General features: G+C 49.5%; 2 protein-coding genes across 8 annotated transcripts in view; one reads left to right on the top strand and one right to left on the bottom strand.

The window, feature by feature from the left end:
• Positions 1-2,837: 2,837 nt before the first annotated feature.
• Positions 2,838-11,721, bottom strand: DUSP15 (dual specificity phosphatase 15). 2 transcript variants are annotated; one of them, XM_082432244.1, is made up of 7 exons: positions 11,424-11,721; positions 10,689-10,722; positions 8,696-8,778; positions 6,590-6,639; positions 5,533-5,607; positions 4,218-4,389; positions 2,838-3,383 (listed from the first exon to the last, which is right to left on the bottom strand). In XM_082432244.1, the coding sequence occupies exons 1-7, from the start codon at positions 11,442-11,444 to the stop codon at positions 3,111-3,113; spliced, it is 708 nt and encodes a 235-aa protein (XP_082288370.1). In that variant the 5' UTR covers positions 11,445-11,721; the 3' UTR covers positions 2,838-3,110. The 2 variants fall into 2 exon arrangements, with proteins under 2 accessions (XP_082288370.1, XP_082288371.1); XM_082432245.1 differs by lacking the exons at positions 6,590-6,639; positions 11,424-11,721 and having other exon boundaries at positions 2,841-3,383.
• Positions 11,722-11,977: 256 nt separating this feature from the next.
• Positions 11,978-22,894, top strand: part of TTLL9 (tubulin tyrosine ligase like 9) — a 68,841-nt gene continuing 57,924 nt past the window's right edge. For 4 of the 6 annotated variants that reach the window (XM_082432188.1, XM_082432186.1, XM_082432187.1 and 1 more), the window contains exons 1-2: positions 18,179-18,445; positions 21,769-21,812. In XM_082432188.1, the coding sequence (XP_082288314.1) occupies positions 18,260-18,445; positions 21,769-21,812 (230 nt within the window). In that variant the 5' untranslated portion in view covers positions 18,179-18,259. Of the gene's footprint in view, positions 12,102-18,178; positions 18,446-21,768; positions 21,813-22,894 lie in introns of those variants that run through there. The other 2 variants (XM_082432190.1, XM_082432189.1) reach the window with 2 other exon arrangements.

Below are 22,894 nucleotides of genomic sequence, written 5' to 3'. Positions count from 1 at the left end.
AGAATCTGAACCCAGGACTCTCTGCCCCCAGAGCCCAGGAGCCTGAACAGTGCCCCACACTGCCTCCCAACAGCTGCACCTGGAGTTTATGGGTTCCAGGTGGGGTCTGTGACCCGCCCAAAGTGTATGCAATTTTTTCATCTGTATGCATTTTTCTAGGGTTTGTATCTTTCATTAAATTGTCAAAGGGGGGTTGTGATATGAAAGAGGTCAAGTAGCTCAGACTGCTCTACCCTGGCTGTGTACCTGGGGAAACTGAGGCTCTGAGAGGGAGAAACCACCCCTCACTGCAGGGAGCACCGAGCTGGATGGCCAGCCGGTGTTGACCAGAGGCTGGGAGCACTGTCCCTCATATGTACCTGTCCGGGGCCTTGCTTCATGCTCCCCACCTCTGTCCTCATATGGCAGCAGCCACCCAGCTCTGACACTTCTACAGTCACAGCCAGGATTCAAACTCAGAGCTGTAGGGCTCTGATGGGGCACAAAAAAGTTCATATGATTGAATACAAGAGTATGGGACTTCCCTGGTGGTGCAATGGTTAAGAATCTGCCTGCCAATGCAGGGGACACGGGTTCGATCCCTGGTCCAGGAAGATCCCACATGTCACGGAGCAACTAAGCCCATGCACCACAACTACTGAGCCCACGTGCCACAACTACTGAAGTCCGTGCGCCTAGAGCCTGTGCTCCGCAACAAGAGAAACCACTGCAATGAGAAACCCGTGCACCACAACGAAGAATAGCCTCCGCTCGCCACAACTAGAGAAACCCTGTGCGCAGCAGCGAAGATCGAACGCAACCAAAAATAAAATTAAAAATTAAAAAATAAAATAAAAAAATAAATACAAGAGTAATAATTACATCTAAGCAGGAGTCTTGATTGTGTCAGGCAATCTCTTCATTTTTTTCTGGGGGGGTAGGCAGAGTCATAGTAATGACAAGGATGGGGTCCGCAGCCAGACAGTCCGCAGCCATTCAAATCCCAGCCCCACCACTTGCTAGCTGACCAGCTACTTACTTCACAGGGCTGCTTGGGGATTCATTGAGATGCAGATAAAGTGTTTGGCACATTGCCTGGCCCATAGTGAGTGCTCAATAAATGAGTGGTATTATTGCTGTTATTGAGCCAGAGTGTGGCAAAAGCAGCAATGGAAGGGGGCGGGGACCATCATGAAGGACCTGGAACATCAGATCAAGGGGTTTTGTTTGTCCTAGAGATGATAGGAATGGAGTTTTTTTGGGTTTTTTTTGGCTGAGTCGGGTCTTCGTTGCCGCACATGGGCTTTCTCTAGTTGCTGCGAGTGGGGGCTACTCTTCGTTGTGGTGTGCGGGCTTCTCACTAAGGTGGATTCTCTTGTTGCAGAGCACGGGCTCTAGGCGCGGGGGCTTCAGTAGTTTTGGCGTGTGGCTTAGTTGCTCCACGGCATGTGGGATCTTCCCAGACCAGGGATCAAACCTGTGTCCACTGGCAGGCGGATTCTTAACCACTGTGCCACCAGGGAAGCCCCCCATTTAAAAAAAAAGTATTTAATTAATTTATTTATTTGGTTTCACTGGGTCTTACTTGCAGCAGGTGGGCTCCTTAGTTGAGGCATTTGAACTCTTAGTTGTGGCATGCATGTGGGATCTAGTTCCCCCACCAGGGATGGAACCTGGGCCCCTTGCATTGGGAGCGCAGAATCTTAACTACTGCGCCACCAGGAAAGTCCCCCGGACATATTTTTTCTTTTGTTTATCTGTTTATCTAGTGTCTTTCCCACTAGAATGTCAGCAACACCAGGGCAGAGGTTTGCTCACTGCTGTGTCTTCAGTGCCCAGTACAATGCCTGGCATACAGTAGGTACTCAATGAACTCATGTTGCATGAATGCAGAGGAGGAGGTTGGGTAGCAGGTGAAGGTTATTTCATCCATCCTCCCACCCCCAATACTGGAATCTGGGCCTCCCCCACAGCCCTGGACACAGTGCTTGGTGCATAATAAGAACCCCCATACAGGTGTTTATTAGATTATAGAGATTTCAGATCTCTCTTAACTCTAAGTTAATTTTAGTTTAGGAAAAATCAGCTCGGGTGACCCCTGTTCATCCTCAGAGTCAGTTTTCTGCTTTATTGGGCTGCCCTGAGGCCCTCCCTCCACAGTGGCTCCCCTGGCCTTTAACCTCTAGGTGGGGAGGGCCATTCCCACTAGCTGGGGGTGGATCCTCCTTGCCAATAACCTTCAAGACCAGAAGGAGCTGCTTCTTAACAACCATCATGGGACACAGACTGTCTAGGTTCAAACCCAGCCTCCCCTCTAGCTGTGTGTCCTTGGGCAAGCTGCCTGACAACTCTGAGCCTCAGTTTCCTCCCCGAGGAGTAAGTGAACTCATTCAAGTAAAAAGTCAGGCATGAGGCAGGTACTACTACTATACCTTTACTAGCTAAGATTTGTGGATAGGGAAAGGAAGGGAGCTGGGGAGGAGGTGGGGGGGCGGTGCTCAGGGAGGACAGGAGCTCAGCCAGGGGGAAAGGGGTTCAGAGAGAAGGACGAGCTGGCGGCCTTTTCAGGAGACCAGGGCTCCAGGGAGAGATAGGGGTGAGGGTCAGGGAAGTGGAACTCAGCCCTGCAGACTGCAGTTCACGGAGGGTGGCAGGCTCCTCAGGCCCTAGGGGATGCAAAGCCCCTCCCATTCTTTTTTCCGGCAGGCTCCAGCCCCTGGCAGAGTCCTGCAGCCCTGCCTTTGCTCAATGACAGAATGACTGGGAGGCGATCAGACAGGCAGCTTCTGTGTCTCTTTAATATACTCCAGGCCCATCCAATCACCCCACCCACCCACTCCCACTCCCACCGCCTTTAATGGGAGGGGGGCCGGGGGCACCCTCCCCCAGCCCAAGGACTAAGGCACCAGGTAGCTGCAGCAGGCTGGCCCAGACAGAGCCACACACACAGATGGAGGACACGCTGACTGCGGACACAGACAAGCAAGGCGGGAAGAGGGGCAGGGGCGGGGATCAGGCCCCCGCGGGGCTCCCGCAGGCTCTGGGCCCGTCCTGAAGGCCGTGGGAGGCGCAGACAATCCCCGAAGGGGACCGGTGGAGAGGCCGAGGGGCGCCACGACGGGGCAGGATCCTCACTTGCTGCCTTTGCGGGACAGACACCGCGGGAGGCAAGAGAAAGTCTGTTTGACGCGCGCCAGCAGCGGCAGCGGCCGGTGGGCTTCCCGGGGCGACCGCGGCACCAGGCGCTGCAAGGTCCCCTCGGAGGCTGAGGAGTTAGGCGCGGGGGAAGAGGCCGCGCTCGCAGAACCCTGCCGGCAGCGCTTGCACAGCGGCAGCAGCGCGCGCACCTCCTCCTCGTCGCGGAAAGGGCTCTCCCCGAAGCGCTCCTCCAGCTGCCGGCGAAGCTGCGGTGGGGTGGAGTCGGGGTCGGTGCCGGGCCGCCGGCTCGGTCCCCTCCCCAATCCTCAGAGCTCCCGCTCTTCTTCGAGCTTCCCACACCTCGCTAAGCCCCGCCCTGTCCTGACCATGCTCTTAGCTTCCCTTCTGGGTCTCCATCCCAACTGAGCCGCCCTCCCTCTGAATCCCTCCCCTCTCCCTGAATCCCCTTCCCCTTTGACACTCCATCTTCCAGACCTACTAAAGTGACCCCCTCACCTGCACAGTGGGGACCACATTAACCCCTCCCCACACTGCGCAACAACTCTACTCATGCAGGCCCTCTTCATTGCCTGCCTCTTTCCTAATGCAGCCTTGCAGACAAGTCTCTGGCCATCAGCCTGCCTTCCTGCACTGACTGCTTCTCTCTCTCATCTCTTGTTTGCAGGTGGGGGAGGGCGCAGCTCAGACCCCAACATCTCCATGTGCCATCTGCCCACTGGGCATAAGAGAAGGAACTGCTTTGGCCTCATCAAGGACCCAGGGGTGGAATAAGGACTGGACATTCCTCCCCAGAGGAGCCAAATGTTCAAATGCCTTCAGGTTCCTGGTAGGCAGAGCAGGCAATGCTGGAACCTAGCCAAACTGAAGGGTCCATAATCAGGCCCATGGATATTCAAATCCTAAGTTAAAAAGGAAAAGAAAACACCTGGCTGTCCAACCTAGGGTCTAGGTTAGCTCAAGAGCCACGAGTTCAAGACCCCAGAAAAATCTTCTGCCAGGTCTGAAGCACAGGCTAAATTCTTTCCAATCAGTGCTCAGCTCAAGTAAGAAGAGTTTCCCGCCCCTGCCCCTGCCCCTACCTTCCGGGAACTGCCCCAGCCAAACTCTTCAAGCTGCTGCCTAAAGCCTGGGTTGGGGTTGGCGATGGGCCGCGTGGCCTTGATGGCTTCAAGCACGTCCCGCCAGCTCAGTCCTGTCACAGTCATCACATATGCCGTCACGATGGTGGTGCTTCGGGAGATGCCTGCAAAGCTGGGACATCCCACCCCAAGGCTTCAGGTAAGGCCCAATCTCCTCCGTGTCCCCCAGGCACCCCATCCCCACTTCAGCTCTCCCACCCTTGCCTCCTGAGCTCCAACCACAAGGAACCGGCCAGGACCTGTCTTCCCACATCCAGGCCTTTGTCTATGCTGTTCCCTCTGCCTGGCATTCACCCACATCAAAGGCCTGAGTGAAACATCACTTCACTCAATCATTCAGTACACGTTTCCTGATCATCTGTGATTTTTCAGGTACTGGGGATATAGTGGCGAATAAAACAGACATGGTCCCTGCCATCCTGGGGCTTACAATATGGTTGGGGGAGACAGACACTAACAAGGGAAACAACTTCAGGTGGCGATAACTGCTTTGAAGATGAGTCCAGTGGCTAGGAGATTGTATAAGAAGAGGTATTAATCTAGTGGAAGGGACGCAGAGGATTAGGGAAGGGGTTCACAAGGAAGTGACATCAAGCTGAATCCTGAAAGACGGGTAAGGATTGTCAAGAATGTTCTGGGCAGTGTACAAAGACCATGTGGGTTGGACTTGAAGAATGGGGAGATGGCCAGTGCAGCTGGAGCAAGGAAAGAAGGGAGAGAGGGGGAGAGACAGGCTGGAGGAGCTGTCCCTATGGCTGGGGCTCAGGCAGAGCTACCCTGAGCCAGGCGTAGTGAGAAGTTATGGAATGAATGAAATCAACAGGGTCAGGGGCCCCTGGGAAAACTCAGGGGTCCCATCTCCCAGCCTGGGGCTCCTCACTGCCCTGTACTACTGCCTCAAAGGCTAGAGGGGAGGAGAAGGAGCCGGAACTACTGGAGGATGCTGGGCTACCTGCCTGACCTCACCTATTCCTCCCAATAGCTCGCCAGGTCAACATTCTTTTTTCCCATTTTCCGGATGAGAAAATTGAGTCTCAGGGAGAAATAGCTATCTGGCCACGGCCATACAGCTAGTAAGAGACAGAGCCTTGATCTGAGTCCTCCATCAGCCTGTCAGACGAATGGTGGACTGTCAGGCACTGTGACAGGCTGGAGAAGATCTGTCACAGGCTCTGCATTCCCCACAGGATGAGGGCATGTTCAGGACGGAGGACGGCCACTCACTTCCCCTCCCCCCACTCCCCTCTTAACTCACCAGTGCACAAGGCAGTTTCCCCCATTGAGGCGGCAACAGTGGATGAAGTTGATACATTCTTTGAAGTGCTTTTTGCTAGAGAACAAAGCAATAAGGTACAGAGCACTGGGGGGGGACTGGTCTCCTAGGAGTTGTCCCCCTCCCCATTTCTTGGATGGCAAGAGACAAAGAGCCCTGGATCCTCAGGTCAGCCAGCACGTGCAGTGACTAGGGGCCGATACTGTAGTACAGGTGGAGGTGTGTGTGAAGCAATAATGGTGGCGTTTCAGGAGGTGAGAGAGGCCAGTGATGGCCAATCCCACCACAGAGGCAGGAGCACCTCTCCAATGGGTCCTGTGGATCCTATTTTCATGGAGGGTTTATCTTGACCTTTCAAGGAAATGGGTGCGAGGAGTCCCACCCCTCTGGGGTCTGCAAACAGAGCACCTGGGGACAATAATGGTCAACAACAGGGTTGGGAGCAAGAGTCCCAAGGGGCAGGAGTGTCTGTCTGGGTCCCTCCCAGGCTGGGGTGTACTACTGCTAATAACATAAACAAAAATCCTGCTTTCTGAGCCCTCATTACACGCCAGGCCCTGTCCTAGATCCTCAACCTGTGCTATCTGATCTTTGACAGCCTCCTTGGTGCTGATGGCCCCAACCCCTCACACACCCATTTTCTCTCTCAGAGAGGGGAAGTGATTTGTCCAAGGTCAAACAGCAAGTAAATGGCAGAGCCTGGCCTGAACCCAGATGCCTTAACTCCAAGGCCAGGAACAGGCTAAGCCTGACCCTTTCAAATCCACTGGGGCATCTGAGCCTGAGGGACAGGGTGTCTTCTCCATTTCATAGCCAAAGAGACTGAGCTCTGGGAGGTTAAGGCTTGGCCAGGGGCATGGGCAAGGGTGTGGCTGAGACAGAGTCCAGGTGGTCTGGGAGAACACCTGTGCTGGGGTCTCGAGGACAGCTTTGTGGCCTGAGTCCTCTCTGTCCTCCCTCAGACCACCTCCCACCCTCCCTCCTCCCACCACATGAAGCAGCTGTCTGTCCATCTGTCAGCCCGTCCAGAGGAACTTACATGGGTACCTCAGGGGCGTCGGCCACTGAGATGCGAAGGTAGGTTATGTCCTGCAAGTACAAAACACACATGGGCAGCCTGTACCCCAACCCCAGCCTGGGCCTCCCAAGTACCTCGAGACCCTAGGCCGGTTCCTGCCCCTCTCTGGGCCACTGTTATCGTCTCTGTCCAAAGAGGGTAGACACCTTCTCTGAGGACCTCCCAGGTCTGACCATCTGTGGTTCCAGAACCTCCTGAGAAGATGGTATCCTAACCCCATAGCTGACTTGGGCACAAAGACTTGCCAAAAAGGGTTCAGGGACCTTTTATTTAATAGCTGGGAAAGGGCCACTTAACTTGACTCCCCTCCATAAAAGGATTACAAAATTACACAGTAAGAAGGGCAAAGCAGATTTTATTCTCTTGAAAAGAAACAAGAACTATGAAGATTAGTTTTAGTTCATGAATTGTGGTTATAAAACTCTGTGCTAATTATTAAAATAATCAAGGAATGAATTGTCAGGAATTTCTCCAACAAACTTGCTACCACATCCTTCACTCCACGCCTAACCTTCACACAAGATCTTAACGATGAGTCCTGCCCACATTCCAAGAATCACGTTTCTCAGGGACCTCTCTTAGTCCTTTGATATTCAAATGGCTCTTTTCAAGGGCCTGGCCCACCTCCAGTCAGTGACTAAGGGACCCCCTGGCCAGGTCCTCATCTGTTAGTGGCTTTGTGTGAGATTCCAGCCCTTCTCTATAACTCACTCTCCCCAAGGTCACACGAGCCTGCATCTTTTGCAAGGTTCGCAATTTTGCTTTGCAACACATTTGGCCCTGGATTTGCAGGGCATTATCAAACCCTGACTGGTAAATTCACTGATGGATGGGGAGGGAGAAGAGGGCAGGGCTGCCGGAGCAGGGACTCATTTTGCCAGTAGTCATTTCATTAGTAAATATAGTCATGCCTAGACAACCTTCCCCAGGCACTCTAATGACTACATACTCCAAATACTCCGAAACAAGCCTGCCCTATAAAGCAAAATCAGACTCCATTGACCCGGAAATTTCTTTTAGTGTCTCTGTGACACTGAGAACCACAGATTATTGGAGGTAGCTCTTAGAGACCATCAAATCTGACACAAGGGGAAACTAAGGTCCAGAGAGGGCGAGGACCCTGCCCAAGGTCACACAGCAAAGCTGTGACAGAACCCAGTCTGGATCTCAGATCTCCAGAGTCCCTTCCCACCCACAGTTCTCTCCGTTCGATGGGTGAGCCAGACTCTAACAGATAAAGAGGAAGGGGCTCTGTTTATCGGTTGAGAATATTATTAACTTTGTTATTATGTCAGCTATAATTTGTTGAGCGCCTATTTTGTGGCTCTCAACAACCCAGTGAGGTAGGTACTGTTATAAAATTCCCCTTTTACGGATCAGGCAACTGAGGTCTAGAGAAGTGAAGTCCTATGCCCAAGGTTACAGACAGAATGTGTTGAAGATGTGAACTCAGAGCTCCTGACTCCAGCACATGTGGTCTGGATTTCCTACTTCCCTACTCTAGGTCATAACACCCTCACCCCGTCTTTTCCAGGATTCGATAATACCAGCTCCAACCCTCCCAGTGGGGGCCGTGCTGTACAGTGTGCAAAGCATCTTTACCATCTCACAGTCCCCTGGGGGCAGATAGGGCTGAGGGATCAGAGGCCCAGACAGGTGAAATCATAGCCCCAGGTCACAAGCGAGACACAGAGCCCAGGAGCATCTATGTGGAGTCATCTATTCAGTTGGACAACGGGAAGCCCCTGTGGGAGACTTTTTAAGGTTTAGTGTGAGGCCTCTGGAGTCAGATGGCCTGTGTTCAAATTCCAGCTCCTTAGCTTCCTGGATGTGTGACCTTAGGCAGGTTACTTTACCTCTCTGGTCCTCAGTTGCCAAAGAGGGAGCAAATAGGAATGCTAATGTAAAACAGGCCAGTTTTTAACCAAATGAGTTAGCACGGGTCAGGAAGGCCTATGTGCCAGTATAGGATCTGGCACATTGTAGGTACTTGATAAATGGGTGCTGTGGGGGTCTGAAACCCCCCTTCCCACCTATGTGCACCTCTGGGATGGGGGTAAGGCGTACCTGCAGCAGAGGCTGGGGTGACTCGTGGATGGAGATGATGTGTGTGATCTTATTCCGGCCTAGCTGATCCGTGTCTTTGGCATCTGAAAGAAACAAGGATGTTTGAGCCAATCTGGCAGGTGTGACCTATATATTCCGATGGCCAAGTGAGGCGGGAGCTCACTGCCCCACTCTCCTCCTCAGCCCGCCCTCTCCACCTTGGCCCACCCTCTGCCGGCTCCCTGCTCCTTCACCACCTCTTGCTCCCAGCATGACAGGTCCTGCCACAACCGTAAGCTTCAGTCTCTCCACTGGGGCACCCACAGGTAAGAGCCCAGCACCTCCCCAGCCTTGCCCCTGCTGTTCTTTCCATTGCAAACACCCTTCTGTGGCATATCCTTCACCAGGCAATTCTACTTCTAGGAATCTTGACTACAGAAGGGTTAACTCACACAGAAAGCTGTGTGTAGAAGATGACTGTCAACGCATCAGAAACAGTTAAAAATGGGAACTGGGCTTCCCTGGTGGCGCAGTGGTTAAGAATCCGCCTGCTAATGCAGGGGACATGGATTCAAGCCCTGGTCCGGGAAGATCCCACATGCCATGGAGCAACTAAGCCCATGTGCCACAACTACTGAGGCTGCGCTCTAGAGCCTGCGAGCCACAACTACTGAGCTCGCGTGCTACAACTACTGAAGCCCACGTGCCTAGAGCCCGTGCTCCACAACAAGAGAAGCCACGGCCATGAGAAGCCTGTGCACCGCAATGAAGAGTGGCTCCCGCTCGCTGCAACTAGAGAAAAGCCTGCGCGCAGCAATGAAGACCCAAAGCAGCCAAAAAAGAAAGGAAAAACCCACAAGGGGACTGGATAAATAATGGTATATTCATACTTGAATACTGTGCAGCCACTAACAAGATCTCTGTGTGCTGATGTGCAAGGAAGCCCACTATATATAATTAAATGGGAAACACAGGTTACAGAACAGCATGCAGAATAGGCCTCCGTTTTTGTTTTAAATATTATATCTATATGTACAAAGATACATGAAAACAACCCAGGGATATACCTCCCACAGCTATCAGTGGCCATCTCTAGGGGCTGGATTTCCAGTGCATGCAGACCTTTTATAATCGAAGTAAATAACACTTGATCTCCACATGCCCACTTCCTCATTCACCACATTTACTGAGTGTTTACTATGTGCAGCCTTGCCTGGGCATGGCATTGTGGGGTCAAGTTCATGGCTCCTGTCCTCATGGGCCTACACACTTAAAGGGGATTCAGACCTTACTTACCAAATATTCAGAAGTCGGTGTGGTGTGAGCTGCTGAGGGAGCTCCCGGGGAGGAAGGGACCAGGGTTTAGGAAAGTGGGGCCCCTAAGCGCAGAGTGGGACAGGAGTGGTTGGGGAAAGCTCTGCCCCAGTGCAGATGCCCCTCCCTCCCTAAAGCTTTCTCTGACTCCACAGATGGAAGTGACTTTTCCTGCCTTGGATCTCCCAAGCTCTGGACCAGCCTGTCTCTTAGCCCAGGCCTGGGACAGGCGGAGTGCTGTGGCCCTGGGACAGAGCGGGCAGTGCTCACCAGTGAAGTTTCTGACGTAGAGTCCAGTCTCTAGAGACCTCTCCTCTGAGGAGGAGGTTATGCCAGGAAGCGTTCCCAGCTTCCCAGCTAGAAGCAACACCTCCAAACAGACCTCAGCCCAGAACCTCAGGGCTGGCAAAATCCTTAGAGGCGGGGGTGGGCCTTGTGCTATGGGAGAGGCTGAGGCTCAGAGCAGGTGCAGCCTTGCCCAGTGTCCAGTGTTCTGAGCCCTCTGTACTGGGGACACTCCTCCACCCACGTCCCCCTTAGTCTTCATGAGTTCTTTCCGCCTCCCAGCCTGGCATCGCTTCCCTGCCCCCGGCCCCATTCCTGAGCGTGTGCAGGGTGCGTGGGCCAGAGCATGAATGGTGGACACAGGCCTGGGACGGGGAGTGTGCCATGGCCTTGGGACAGAGTGGGCAGTGCTCACCAATGAAGTTTCCGAGGTAGAGTCCAGGAAGTACCTACAGGAGAGACAGGCCGGGGTCAGCCGGGTAGGGGTGCATGCAGCCCCTCTCAGTCCCATGAAGGGCGTCTGGCCCTCAGGACTCAGGGAGCAATCACCCCCGTCTTGTGGGCCTGGATGCTCTATGAGTGAGGTCTGGGGAGGGCAGCAGGGGGGCATCAAGGGAGGCCAGCCTGGGTAGGGGGAGAGGAAAGAGGAGGGAGGGGCACAAAGACCTAGGGAAAGAGGGTGCGAGGAGCACAGGGGAGGGGGGCAAAGGGAGAGGTGGACTTGCTAAGGTGGATGGTGGGGAATCCTGAGAAGGAGGAGGTGGGAAGGCAGAGACAGAAGGGGGTCGTGCAGAGGCCTTGGGGTGGGGGATGGGGAAGAATAGAGAAACAGCGTTAGAGAGAGTCCAGGGAGACAGAGACACATGGAGACAGAGAAAGGGACTCAGGAAGAGATAGAGCCTGGGGGTGACAGAGAGCCACAGAAAGACACAGCAAGAAATACAGAGTCACAGAAACAGGCAGAGACAGAGACACAGAGAGGCAGAGGCAGAGAGAGATACCGCCCCAGAGAGACAGAGACGTACGATCTCAGAGTCCCAGGGAGACAGAGAAATAGACACACAGACCGCCAGAGCCAGAAGGTCAGAGGCGGGCGCCCGGCAGGCGCTGGGGGCGGCCAGGTGCGGGCTGCGCCATCCCGGCCCCCTACCTTGGTCATGCCATTCCCCATGATCCCGGGGGCGGGGATCCGGGCGCACCCCCAGCTCGCCACCCGCTGAGCGCAAGGGTCACAGCTGCCCTGACGGCCAGGGCCCGGCGCCTGCAGCCTGGCGGGGATCGGGGGGCCTGACGTCCGCAGCCTGGCGGGGATCGGGGGGCCTGGCGTCCGCAGCTCGGCCCAGCCCTGCCCAGCTGCCGCCGCCGCCGCTGCCGCCGCCGCCGCCCGCCGACCCCCGGCCAGGGAGGGAAATGCTGGAGCCGCCGCTGCCGCCGCCGCCGCCACCGCCGCTGCAGGCTCCTCCTACCCCCTTGGTCATGTGGGCCGCCCCCCCAACCCGTGGGTCGCGGCGGGGGGCTGGACAAAGCCCCAGTGTGCCGGGCCTGGGGCCCGCGGGACAACGGCAGCTTGTTGGGGCCGCGTGGGGCCTCCACCTCCGGAGGTGGGGGCGGGGCGCTCCCCCCACCCTGGCACCGTCAGGCGCGGGAGGGGCGGGGGCGGAGAGAGCCCCCAACCGCGGGCTCAGAGACTCGGATCCCAGTTCCAGCTCTGCCCGGCGCTCCCTGCGGACCCCGGGGCGAAACGCCTAGCTCCTTCGGCCTCGGTTTTCTAGCAGAAATGTGATGGGGGCTGGACTTTGATCTTCAGATTCTGTTTGAGACGCGAAAAGTGGGTAATTCCTTCCGTTTGTACATCTCCCTGCCCCGCCCCCCATGCAGGCATCTTACCAGCCAACCATCCTCCTCCCCCACTCTTGCAGCCAGTCTGTCCTCCCAACCTCAACTCCATCCATTCACTGTTCCGTCTGTCTGTTCATTCATCCAGCCATCCTCCCATCTCTTCCTCCCATATACTTTGGCCTCTGAGGATAGTGCCATCTGGGTCAGCTATGCTGGGACCAGGCGTAACTCTGCTTAGGGGCCCCAATAAATCAGAGGTACATGTGAGGAGAGGGAGATGAGTGAGGGTTACGGTTACCTGGGTCCCTTGGAGTTAAGGAGACTACGACAGGATGCAGTTAGAGACAAGAGTCTCAGAAGGTGAGTCTGGAGACCAAGGTTCCAGGCCCTATTCATTCACCTCTGACCTGCTCAGTGACCCTGGGCAAATCCCCTTGGGCTCCCAGCTACCCAAACTGTATCTCAGTGTGCTGCTACTAGGACCAAAGCTGGAGAATGTGAAATAACTGAGAGCACACACCTCCTGTGGGACTGAAATAGAAGCAGCTGAACCAGCTTTACTCCTCTAGCCATCACCTGCCCCCCTCCATCTGTAGTGGTGACTGTGGGAGGAATGTGGGTACAGAGAAGGACAGGGTCAGAGGAACCTGTTTGAAATGCAGTGACTGCAGGAAAATAAAACTGTTTCTTTGGTGTTTCTTTCTTCCTCAAATTCACAGTGTACATGGGGCTGCCTGTCTCAGCTCTGTGTCCAAGGTTCTCATAAAAACCAAATTATTCAACAAATACTTACTGAGTACCCACTATATGGTAGGCATTAGGGTGTCCCTAACAGATAAGGTGGCAGTGGTTCCTACCTTTGTTGGCTAACGGTCTAGACCAGCATTGCCCAATAGGAATACAATGTGAGCCACATGGGTAATCATAAATTCTCTAGTAGCCACATTAAAAAAGTAGAAAGAAGCAGGTTGTTACTAATGGTTTTATTTGACCCAGTATAGCCAAAATATTATCATTTCAATGTGTAGTCAATATTTAAACATTATTAATGACATATTTTACATTCTTTTAATTGTATTAAGTCTTTAAAATCCAGTGTGTATTTTACACTTAGAGCACATCTCAATTCAGATTAACCACATGTCAAATGCTTAATCGCCATATGTGGCTGGTAGCTGCATACTGGACATCAGGGCTAGGAGGGAAGGCAAACAAAATAAGCAAACAGACAAAGCACTTACAAACAGTCAAAATTTTCTATGGAGGAAACAAACTGGGGGACAGGAAGAACTTCTGTAAATAGGTGACATTTGGATAAGACCTGACGTGTAAGAAGGACACAGCTGTTTAAAGAGTGGAGAGATTTCCAGCAGAAGGAACAGCACAAGCAAAGGCCCTGCGGTGGGAAAGGTTGGTCTTTGGGAAGAGCCAGTAGGACTGGAGGGGAGGAGGCCAAGGGGAGGTGGTAAGACTGAGGCTAAAGAGGAGAAGAGGCCAAGCATGAAGGACCATGTATGGCCATGATTGGGGGTTTAGAGTTTCCTTCTCAGTATGATGGAAAGCCAGTAGGAAAATTTAAACAGAATGGCCATGTCATCTGATTTACATGGATCACATTGGCCCCTAACTGGAGTATAGATTAGAGAGGCAAAGAAGGGAGGCTTTGAGGAGAGATGGTGAGAGATGGCAAGAGATGAGGTGCCCTGGGACAAAGAGGGAGTGGAGAGACTGGAAAGAAGGGGAGAGATGCAGCATATATTAATATTTTGGCAGCATAACCGACTTGTAGATAGATTATATGTGGGGAAAAGGAAGGAATTCTAGGATGACTCCCAGTTTTCCTGCCTTGAAAATCGCTATCTGTGCCTCAGAAGTAAAAGCAGGGTTATTAATCCGTTCAACAGATAATTATTGGGGCCCAGGTTATACATGAATTATTGCACCAAAGATGTACTGCCTGACTTGAGTTTTCCAGAAGACCCCACCCTATGGATGGCATAAAGAAATGCCGAAAAGGCGGCCTGAAGACCAGCTCCTCATCATGACCCTGGCCTTAGCAGCTCCGTGAACCTGGGCAGGTGACCGAACGCCCCGGGTCTGTTTCCTCATCCATCTGGGGACAATTACCACATAGCCCTTTGTATCTCTACTTGATTGTTGGGGGAATAATCAAAGCACAGGTAGGAAAGAACTCTATCAGGTTAAAAACCCTGGAAAAAAATGTAGTTATTAGATTTAACACATTTACTATCTATATACTGTTCAGCCTTTGAAAGTGTTAGTTGTTAGAAAGCCCAATTTGCCTTAAATGAGTCACGGGAAGTGACAGTTTTTTAAAACCAGTAATATGAAGATGCTAAAATGCAGTTCTCACCTTGTGTTTCCTTGCTTAAAACTATTCAGTGGTTCACCATGGTAGGCAAATTAATGGTCTCCCCAAAGATGTCCATTCTCTAATTCCTGGAAATTGGGAACGTGTTATTTTACATGGCAAGAGGAAATTAAGGCCGCAGATGGAATTGAAGTTGCTAATTAGCTGACTGTGAGTTGGGGAGATTATTCTGGATTGTTTGGGAAGGTCCAGTGTAATCACAAGAATCCTTATAAGTGAAAGAGGAAGGCAGGAGTATAAGAGTCAGAGGGGATGTGATGACAGCAGCAGAGGTCACAGTGCTTTGATTTCTGGCTTCGAAGATGGAAGGAGGCCATGAGCCAAGGAAGGCAAAACAAAGAAACAGACTCTCTCCTAGAGCTTCCAGAAGGAACTCAGCCCTGCCAACACTTTCATTTTAGCTTAGTGAGACCTGATTCAGACTCCTGACATCAGGAACTATATGCTAATACATTTGTACTGTTTTAAGTCATTCAGTTTACGGTAATTACAGCAGCAATAGGAACCTAATACACTCACCAGTGCCCTTGGGGAAAAGTCCAACCTGCTAAGTACGGCACACAAAGCCTTGTGGGATTGGGCTTCTGCCACTGTGACTCTGAGCAAATTTCTTAACTTCTATGGGCCTCAGTTTTACCATCTGTAAAATGGGAGGGGAAAAACCCTCTAGGTCTGTAGTGAGATTAAATGCAAGGACATATTTAAAGTACCTACTAGAGAGACTGCACACAGCTCATCATCAGCATCATCATCATTATTGTTGTTGTCATTATTATTATCACGGAGCAATTGACAGGGAGTTAGGAGGCCTGGGTTCTACTCCCCTCACTAGGACTCTGTTTCTGCATCTGTAAAAAAGGAAACAAAAACATACAGGTTTGGCCGTCTCATCTTTCCTCTCTTCACTCTTTCCTGGTCACTGATCTGCATTCACTTCCTCAAACATGCTTCACTCTGTCTTCCAATTTTGTACATGCTGTTCCCTCTGCCTGGAATGCCCTTCCCATCCCCTTTACCAGATGAACTCCCATTTCCTCCTGGAAGTCTCTGCTGACCCCAATTAGAGTTGGTTAGACATCACTGTTATGCATTCCCAAAGCATCCTAAACTTCCTCTATCATAGTACTAATTTTCTTTTATTACTATGGCTTGTTTTTCATTTAGAAAAAAAAGGAAAACAAATCCAGATAAGAATATTTTGACCTATTTGCTTCAACTGGGTTGTTTAAGAAAAACCATTTCAAATAAACTTGACATAGTTGAAGTTTCCTCTCCTCTCTCCTCCTCCTTAAGTCTCTCCCCACAGGCAACGCCATCATGAATTGGGTGTGCATCTTTCCAGTCTGTGTTTTTAAACTTGTAATACCCGTATGTCCATAAGTATATAGAATATACTTTTGTATGTGTGTTTATAATTAACACAAATGTAACCTTTAAAAATATTTATCATTCTACAACTTTCTTTTATCGATCAAACAATAGGTTTGGGGGATATTTCCATGTTGATATAGAGCTGGATCATTCATTTTAGTCACTGTATAGTATTTTGTTATTAGGGTATATCCCCTTTTATTCATCCATCACCCTACTAATGGACATTTAAATCATTTCTAATATTTTCCACTAATATAAAGAATGCTTTATATTATATGCAAAGAACGTCCTTATACATACGAACTATGCACAAGTGTTCGAATTTCTTTAGGGAAGGTTGTCACCTTGCACATTAGCTGCAAAACAAAAGGTAGTCCATGGGCTGTGCAGCTGTATTCAGAGAGCCTATGGGCTATATATCCAGTAGTTGAATCGATGAGTTGTAAGGTACGTGCCTTTTCAACTTTATGAGATATTGCCAAATTGCCTTCCAAAGTGTGAATGTAATCATATAAAGATTCCTGTTTCCCAACATGCTCACAGACACTTGGCATGCATATGTGTTTTAATTTTTGTCTAGTTGATGTATTTAAAATCATCTCATAATTATTTTGATTTATGTATCTCAATTGCCTATTGGCAATTCAGATTTTTTCCGCTGAAAGTTCCCTATTTATATATTTTGTTCACTTTTCTTTTGCAGGTTGTGGGGGAGAGTCTTTCTTAATGGTTTTCAGGAGTTCTTTGAATACTTGCCCTTTGTTATATAGGTTGCAGATTTTTACTCCTAGTCTATAGCTTGTCTTTTAATCCAATTTACAATGTCTTCTGTTACATGGCAGTTTAAATTTTGAGAGTCACAGATCAATTTTTCCCTTATGAGTTGTGCTTTATTAAGAAACCCTTCTTCACCATGAAGTCATAAAATTATATATATATGTATGTATGTATACACAGTTGACCCTTGAACAACATGATTTTGAACTAAGCAGATCCACATATATGCAGATTTTTTTCAATAAATATGTACTACAGTACTATACAATCGGAGGTTGGTTGAATCCAAGGATGTGGAACTGTCTATAGGGAACGCCAGCTCTAAAGCTATAGGTGGTTTTTCAACTGCTTGGGGTTGGCACCCCTAACTTCTGCATTGTTCAAGGGTCAGCTGTAGTCTGAAATATTTGTTTGCCATATTTATTCTTTAATCCACTTGAATTAGGTATCTATTTTTTACTCCTATGGAATGCCAGTTTCTCAGTGCCATTTACTGAGTTCTCCATCCTTTCCCTTCTGATTTATGATGCCACCTCTATGGTACATCAAGTTCACACACACACACACACACACCTGTGTCTGTTTCTAGGATCTCCATTGTATTCCATTAATATTTGCCTCTCCCTGCACCATAATGTGACTTGATAGGCAGAGAAATATCTCCCTTCCCCAACAAATACACTTTGTTGTTTTGGTTTGATAAGGGCTCTCAAAAATCCTGATTGGATTTGGGAAAATACATGTCTTTATGATATTGAGTCTTCCCATCCACGTACATGGTATATCCCTCCACTTATTCAGGCCTTCTTTAATGTCCTTCAATAATGTTTTGTAATTTTCTCTATGAGAATATTAATTCTACAGTCCTTGTTGGTTTTGTTCACTGCTGTATCCTCAGAGTCAAGAATGGGGCAAGACATAGGGTAGATGCTTAATAAAAATTTGTTGTTTAATGAATGTCTTGCATATATTTTGTTAGATACATTCCTACATAACTTATGTTTTGTTGGTATAAAATAACAACAACAACAAAATTTTTAAAATCGTTTCTAGTCAGCTATATAGATATAGGTATATAGATTCCAGGGCAGTGGGGAAGTGAGGCAGGGAAGGACAGGGAGCCAATACAGGGTGCAATGACGAATAAATTGCCACTTCAGGTTATATGCAGGGGAGAGACAAGATCAGATTTGTGTTTTAAAGAGCTCTTTGCCTGCAGTGCAGAGAATGAATTGGAATGGATAGGGCAAAGTGGGCACTAGTAGACAGGAGGCTATTGCAGGCGTTGAGGCAAGTCCTGGCATAGTTGGTGCCTAAGAATTAGGGTGACTGGGAGAGATCAGAAGTGACCGATTAGCCAGGTGACCAACTGACCAGGTAACTCAGTGAGGGACCGAGTAAGGAAACTTAGAACCATCGCATTGACCAAAAACTGACAACTTTTCAGACGCAGCGCTATTAGGTCAACCGAAGTGCAGCCGGAGGAGCCGCTAGGCAGTGAGTGCCCGCGGCTGGCAGCCGGTCTCTGGCCCGGTGTGCCCCAGGGTCGCGGAGGCGTGGGGCTGGGAGAGAAAGTAGAGGGGAGTAGAGGGGTCCGGGCCGCAATGGCAAGCAAGGGCTTCAATCAGCTCGAGTCTGCGAGCTGCGCCGAACGGCGTGTCCTTGCCTCATCCAATCAGAGCGGCAGATCCGTCCCTCCGTCGCCTTGGCAACGGGACGCAAAAGCTCGAGCGGGACACGGTGACGGTTTGGGTCGGGCCCTGGGGAATCGTATCATGTCGCGACAGAAGGTAGGGGTGCCCCTCGATCCAGATGTTCCATCGTCCCAGAGAGGGAGGGAAATCGCGGAGGGATTCAGAAGTTGTGGGGTCCTCGTGGAGGGATTCCGGTTAGAATGGGAAGAAAATGATGAGTTCAGAGAAAAAACTACAAGTCCCGGCATGCCGCGCAACGCCGGAGTTCCTGCGCGAGTCCAAGAAACCCAGTTTGCTGGCGGAAAATTTATGAAACTCTAGGATTCTAAACTGTACTCAGCGATTTCTGTGACCCCGGCGAAGCTCAGAACTTCGGATTTCCTGACCTGGAAAAGCTCTTAGAGATCTATTCACCCCGCGCCCTCTTGAGACTCGCTCATCCATTTATAATCCATCCATCCCTCCATCCATCCACCCCCAAAACGCTAATGTGTTTTTTTCCCAGGCGACCCCAGTGCTGGCCAATGGGAGCACAGAGGTGAATCCGACAAGCCCCTGCCCTCTAGGAGTGCATAGGCCAACTCCCCCATTTCAGAAGTGGGAAAGATTAGACCCAGAGAGAGGAATGAATTACTCTAGAATCCAGCTCTCCCACCCCAACCCGCTTCTTATCCCGTGTTGCACCTCTGATGAATGGTACCTAAAGAAATAAATTTATTTATTTCCCTCCCAGAGCATTAAAATGAGTGATTACATTGGGCCCACCTGTATACTCCAGGATAATCTCTTTGTTTTAAAGTCAGTTGATTCCAAACCTTAATTCCATCTACAACCTTAATTTCCCTTTGCCATGTAATGTAACATATTCACAGGTTCTAGGGATTAGGACATAGACACATTTTTTTAAATTGTTTTTTTTTTTAAATTTAATTTATTTATTTATTCTTGGCTGCGCTGGATCTTCGTTGCTGCGGGCGGGCTTTTGCAAGCGGGGGCTACTCTTCGTTGCGGTGTGCGGGCTTCTCATTGCCGTGGCTTCTCTTGTTGCGGAGCATGGGCTCTAGGCGTGTTGGCTTCTGTAGTAGTGGCGCACGGGCTTAGCTGCTCCGCGGCATGTGGGATCTTCCCGGACCAGGGCTCGAACCCGTGTCCCCTGCATTGGCAGGCGGATTCTTAACCACTGCGCCACCAGGGAAGCCCGAGGACATGGACACATTTTGAGGGAGCATTATTTTGTTTACCACAATATACTATTATCAAATAATTGGAAAATTAAAATTTAAAAATTTACAATAGCATCACAAAATCAAACACCTATGAATATATCTAATTAAAAACGTTCAAGACTTCTATACTGAAAACTAGAAGACATTGTGGAAAGAAATTGAAGACTTAAATTACTAGAGATAGACCATATTCATGGAATGATGAACTCAATAGTTTATGGTGTCACTTCTTCCCAAAATGATCTGTACATTCAATACAATCCCAATAAAAAACCCAACATACTTTTTTTGATAGAATAGCAAACTGATCCTAACATTTTTAAAAAAATTTATTAATTAATTTTTGGCTGCGTTGGCTCTTCATTGCTGCACGGGGGCTTTCTCTAGTTTGTGGCGAGTGGGGGCTACTCTTCATTGTGGTGTGCGGGCTTCTCATTGCGGTGGCTTCTCTTGTTGCAGAGCATGGGCTCTAGGCGCACGGGCTTCAGTAGTTGTGGCACTTGGGCTCAGTTGCTCTGCAGCATGTGGGATCTTCCCGGACCAGGGCTTGAACCCATGTCCCCTGCATTGGCAGGCGGATTCTTAACCACTGTGCCACCAGGAAAGTCTGATCCTAACATTTATGCTGAAGTCCAAAGAACCTCAAATTGCGAAGACATTCTTGAAAAAAAAAAGTTTGACTTAACGCTACCTGATTTCAAAGATTTACTAGAAAGCTATGGTAATTAAGACAGCGTGGTAGTGACATAAGGGTAGACAAATAAGTCAATAGAACAAAATAAACTCTAGAGATAGACCTACGTATACATAGTCAATTGAATTTTGACAGAAGAGGCAAGGCAATTCAGTGAGGAAAGGGAAGGTTTTTCAAGCAAAGACTCTGGAGCAACTGAATAAACATACATAAACATATGAGAATAGAAAAGATATTATGAAAAAAGATTAGGACACTTGACTAGTTCTGGAGGAATTAGAGGGGCTCTATCCCCTTCCACTGGCTTTTTGAGGGGTAGGATTGTGTGGTAGGCAGAATTCTAAGGTGGCCCCCAAGATTCCCATCCTCAGTGTACACACCTTGTATAATGCCCTCCCTTGAGTGTCAATAGAACCTGTGAATTTGATGGGATAGTTATTACCATGATTACAATACATTATATAAGACTCCACCATAGCTGAGTTGGAGTGGAGGGAGGGTTGGAAATCAGAAGGACATGCTCCTGTTGGCCTGGAAGAAAAACAACATCTATGTTGTGAACTGCCTATGGGGGCCACTTCAAAAGGAACTGCAAGTGGCCTCTAGGAGCTGAGAGCAGTCCCAGCCAATGACTAGCAAGTAAACAGGGACCTCAGTCCTACAACCCCAAGTAACAATTCTGCCAAAAATCTGGATGATCTTGGAAGAGAACCCCAAGGCCCAGAGGAGAAACACAACTCCAGCCATCACCTTGATTGTAGCCTTGCAAGACCTGAGCATAGGATCCAGCTAAGATGTGCCCAGATTCCTGGTCCAAGGAAACTGTGAGATATAGGTTTGCACTGTTTTAAGCCACTAAGTTTGTGGTAATTTGTTATGCAGCAGTAGAAAACTAATACAGATGGCACATCTGTCCAAGGTGCAAAGGTCATCCTGCATAGGACCAATTTCTAGTTCTTTTTTCATATCTGCCTTAGGGATCAGTCTTATCAGGACTGAGGACGAAACTGTTTTGGACATAGTTGGAGGAGAATAATACCTACCACCCTTTGAGGATTTGGAAGGTCCATTTTGGGTAGAAGGAATTAACATTGCTCTGAGTCTTTGATCCAGCTCCTCCTGGATCATGGGTCTAATCAAACATTCAAGGTTAGAGTAGGTCCACATCCTTCTCTCAGAGCCTGCTGAGTTCAGCCCTCAAACTGGGGGTCATGGTTGGACTTTTAGAGCATTGAAAACCGGGCGTTCACTATACTGGTCATGCCTGTGGAGTAAGCCTACAGTGAGGTGGACCCTTGGATTCTTGGGGGTTCATTCCAAGGACCAAGTTACTAGGCACATGTTGACTAATAAGAACTTGGCCAGGCTGAACCTTCATGTCATAGCATCTGGGCAGTGTTGAGTCTGATAGTTTGAGCATTTTAATATCTACAGTAAGTTGATTTGGGAAGCAGGGTAGATATGTATAAAATTACATCACTTTCCTTTTCTCATTGCAGAATCAAAATTACAAGGGCCATGGATTGCCAAAGGGAAAAGAGCGGTGAGTGGTCCCACCCAATCCAGTAAACCCAGAACTAACTGCCTGCTTGCTTGCTGCCTTCCTTCCTTCCCTTTGTCCATCTCTCCCTCCCCATTTCTTTTTTTTTTTAATTTTTTAAAAAAATTTATTTATTTATTTATTTTTGGCTGTGTTGGGTCTTCGTTTCTGTGCGAGGGCTTTCTCTAGTCGCGGCGAGTGGGGGCCACTCTTCATCGCGGTGCGCGGGCCTCTCACTGTCACGGCCTCTCCTGTTGCGGAGCACAGGCTCCAGACGCGCAGGCTCAGTAGTTGTGGCTCACTGGCCCAGTTGCTCTGCGGCATGTGGGATCTTCCCAGACCAGGGCTCGAACCCGTGTCCCCTGCATTGGCAGTCAGATTCTCAACCACTGCGCCACCAGGGAAGCCCCCTCCCCACTTCTTTACTTCAATAATGATAATGATAATAAATAATAAGTGAGCACTTACCATGTGCCAGGCCCTGGGCCTGTTATTTTACTTGTATATCTCATTGAATCCTTACCACAATTCTTTGAAATAGATACTACTCTTATGTCCACTTTACAGATGGGGAAACTGAAGCTCAGGGAGGCTAAGTTACTTGCTCAAGACCATAGCATCTGTTAGTGGCAGAGCTTGTTGGACTCCATGGCCCATGTTGTATCTAACTGTGTTTCCTTGCCTCCTTCAACAACCATGTGAAGTTGACTTGACAATGCAAATGTCAACTGCACTCTGAACTTCTGCATCGCTCTGCATCAATAACCTGGTTATAGAACTCAGTACCTCTTTGGATTTCTTAAAAAGAATCCACTTGCACAAAGCAGGAGTGAGCAATGCAGACTTTACTGAAGATTTTTGTGGGAATTAGAGGAGGTAGTTTACATTGCACACACCATGGCAAATATTTTAGAATTTTCTATTCCCTATTTCATTATATATTTCTGTTCTTTCTAATGCCCTTCCTGGCTACACCACCACCGGGGCGGGCATGCATGGCCTCTGACCTTTCTCTCATGCAGCACCCATCTTCTTTGCCTTCTTTGTCTCTGTACTGACTCCTTTCCACCAATTTCAAACCTTTC

Source organism: Balaenoptera physalus (genome assembly GCF_965194825.1).
Source record: "Balaenoptera physalus genome assembly, chromosome: 16".
NCBI classification, from domain to species: domain Eukaryota; kingdom Metazoa; phylum Chordata; class Mammalia; order Artiodactyla; family Balaenopteridae; genus Balaenoptera; species Balaenoptera physalus.
Note: the sequence above shows the minus strand (reverse complement) of the source record. Positions and strands in the feature narration are given on the sequence as shown.

What these genes read in the sequence shown, in the direction of transcription:
- DUSP15 (XM_082432244.1), bottom strand. Translation starts at nt 11,444, where the DNA reads ATGGGGAATGGCATGACCAAG. An exon ending in CTACCTCGGAAACTTCATTG is followed by an intron (nt 8,779 to 10,688) that starts GTGAGCACTGCC and finishes TGTTTCTTTCAG; the next exon opens with ATGCCAAAGACACGGATCAG. An exon ending in GACGCCCCTGAGGTACCCAT is followed by an intron (nt 5,608 to 6,589) that starts GTAAGTTCCTCT and finishes TTTGTTCTCTAG; the next exon opens with CAAAAAGCACTTCAAAGAAT.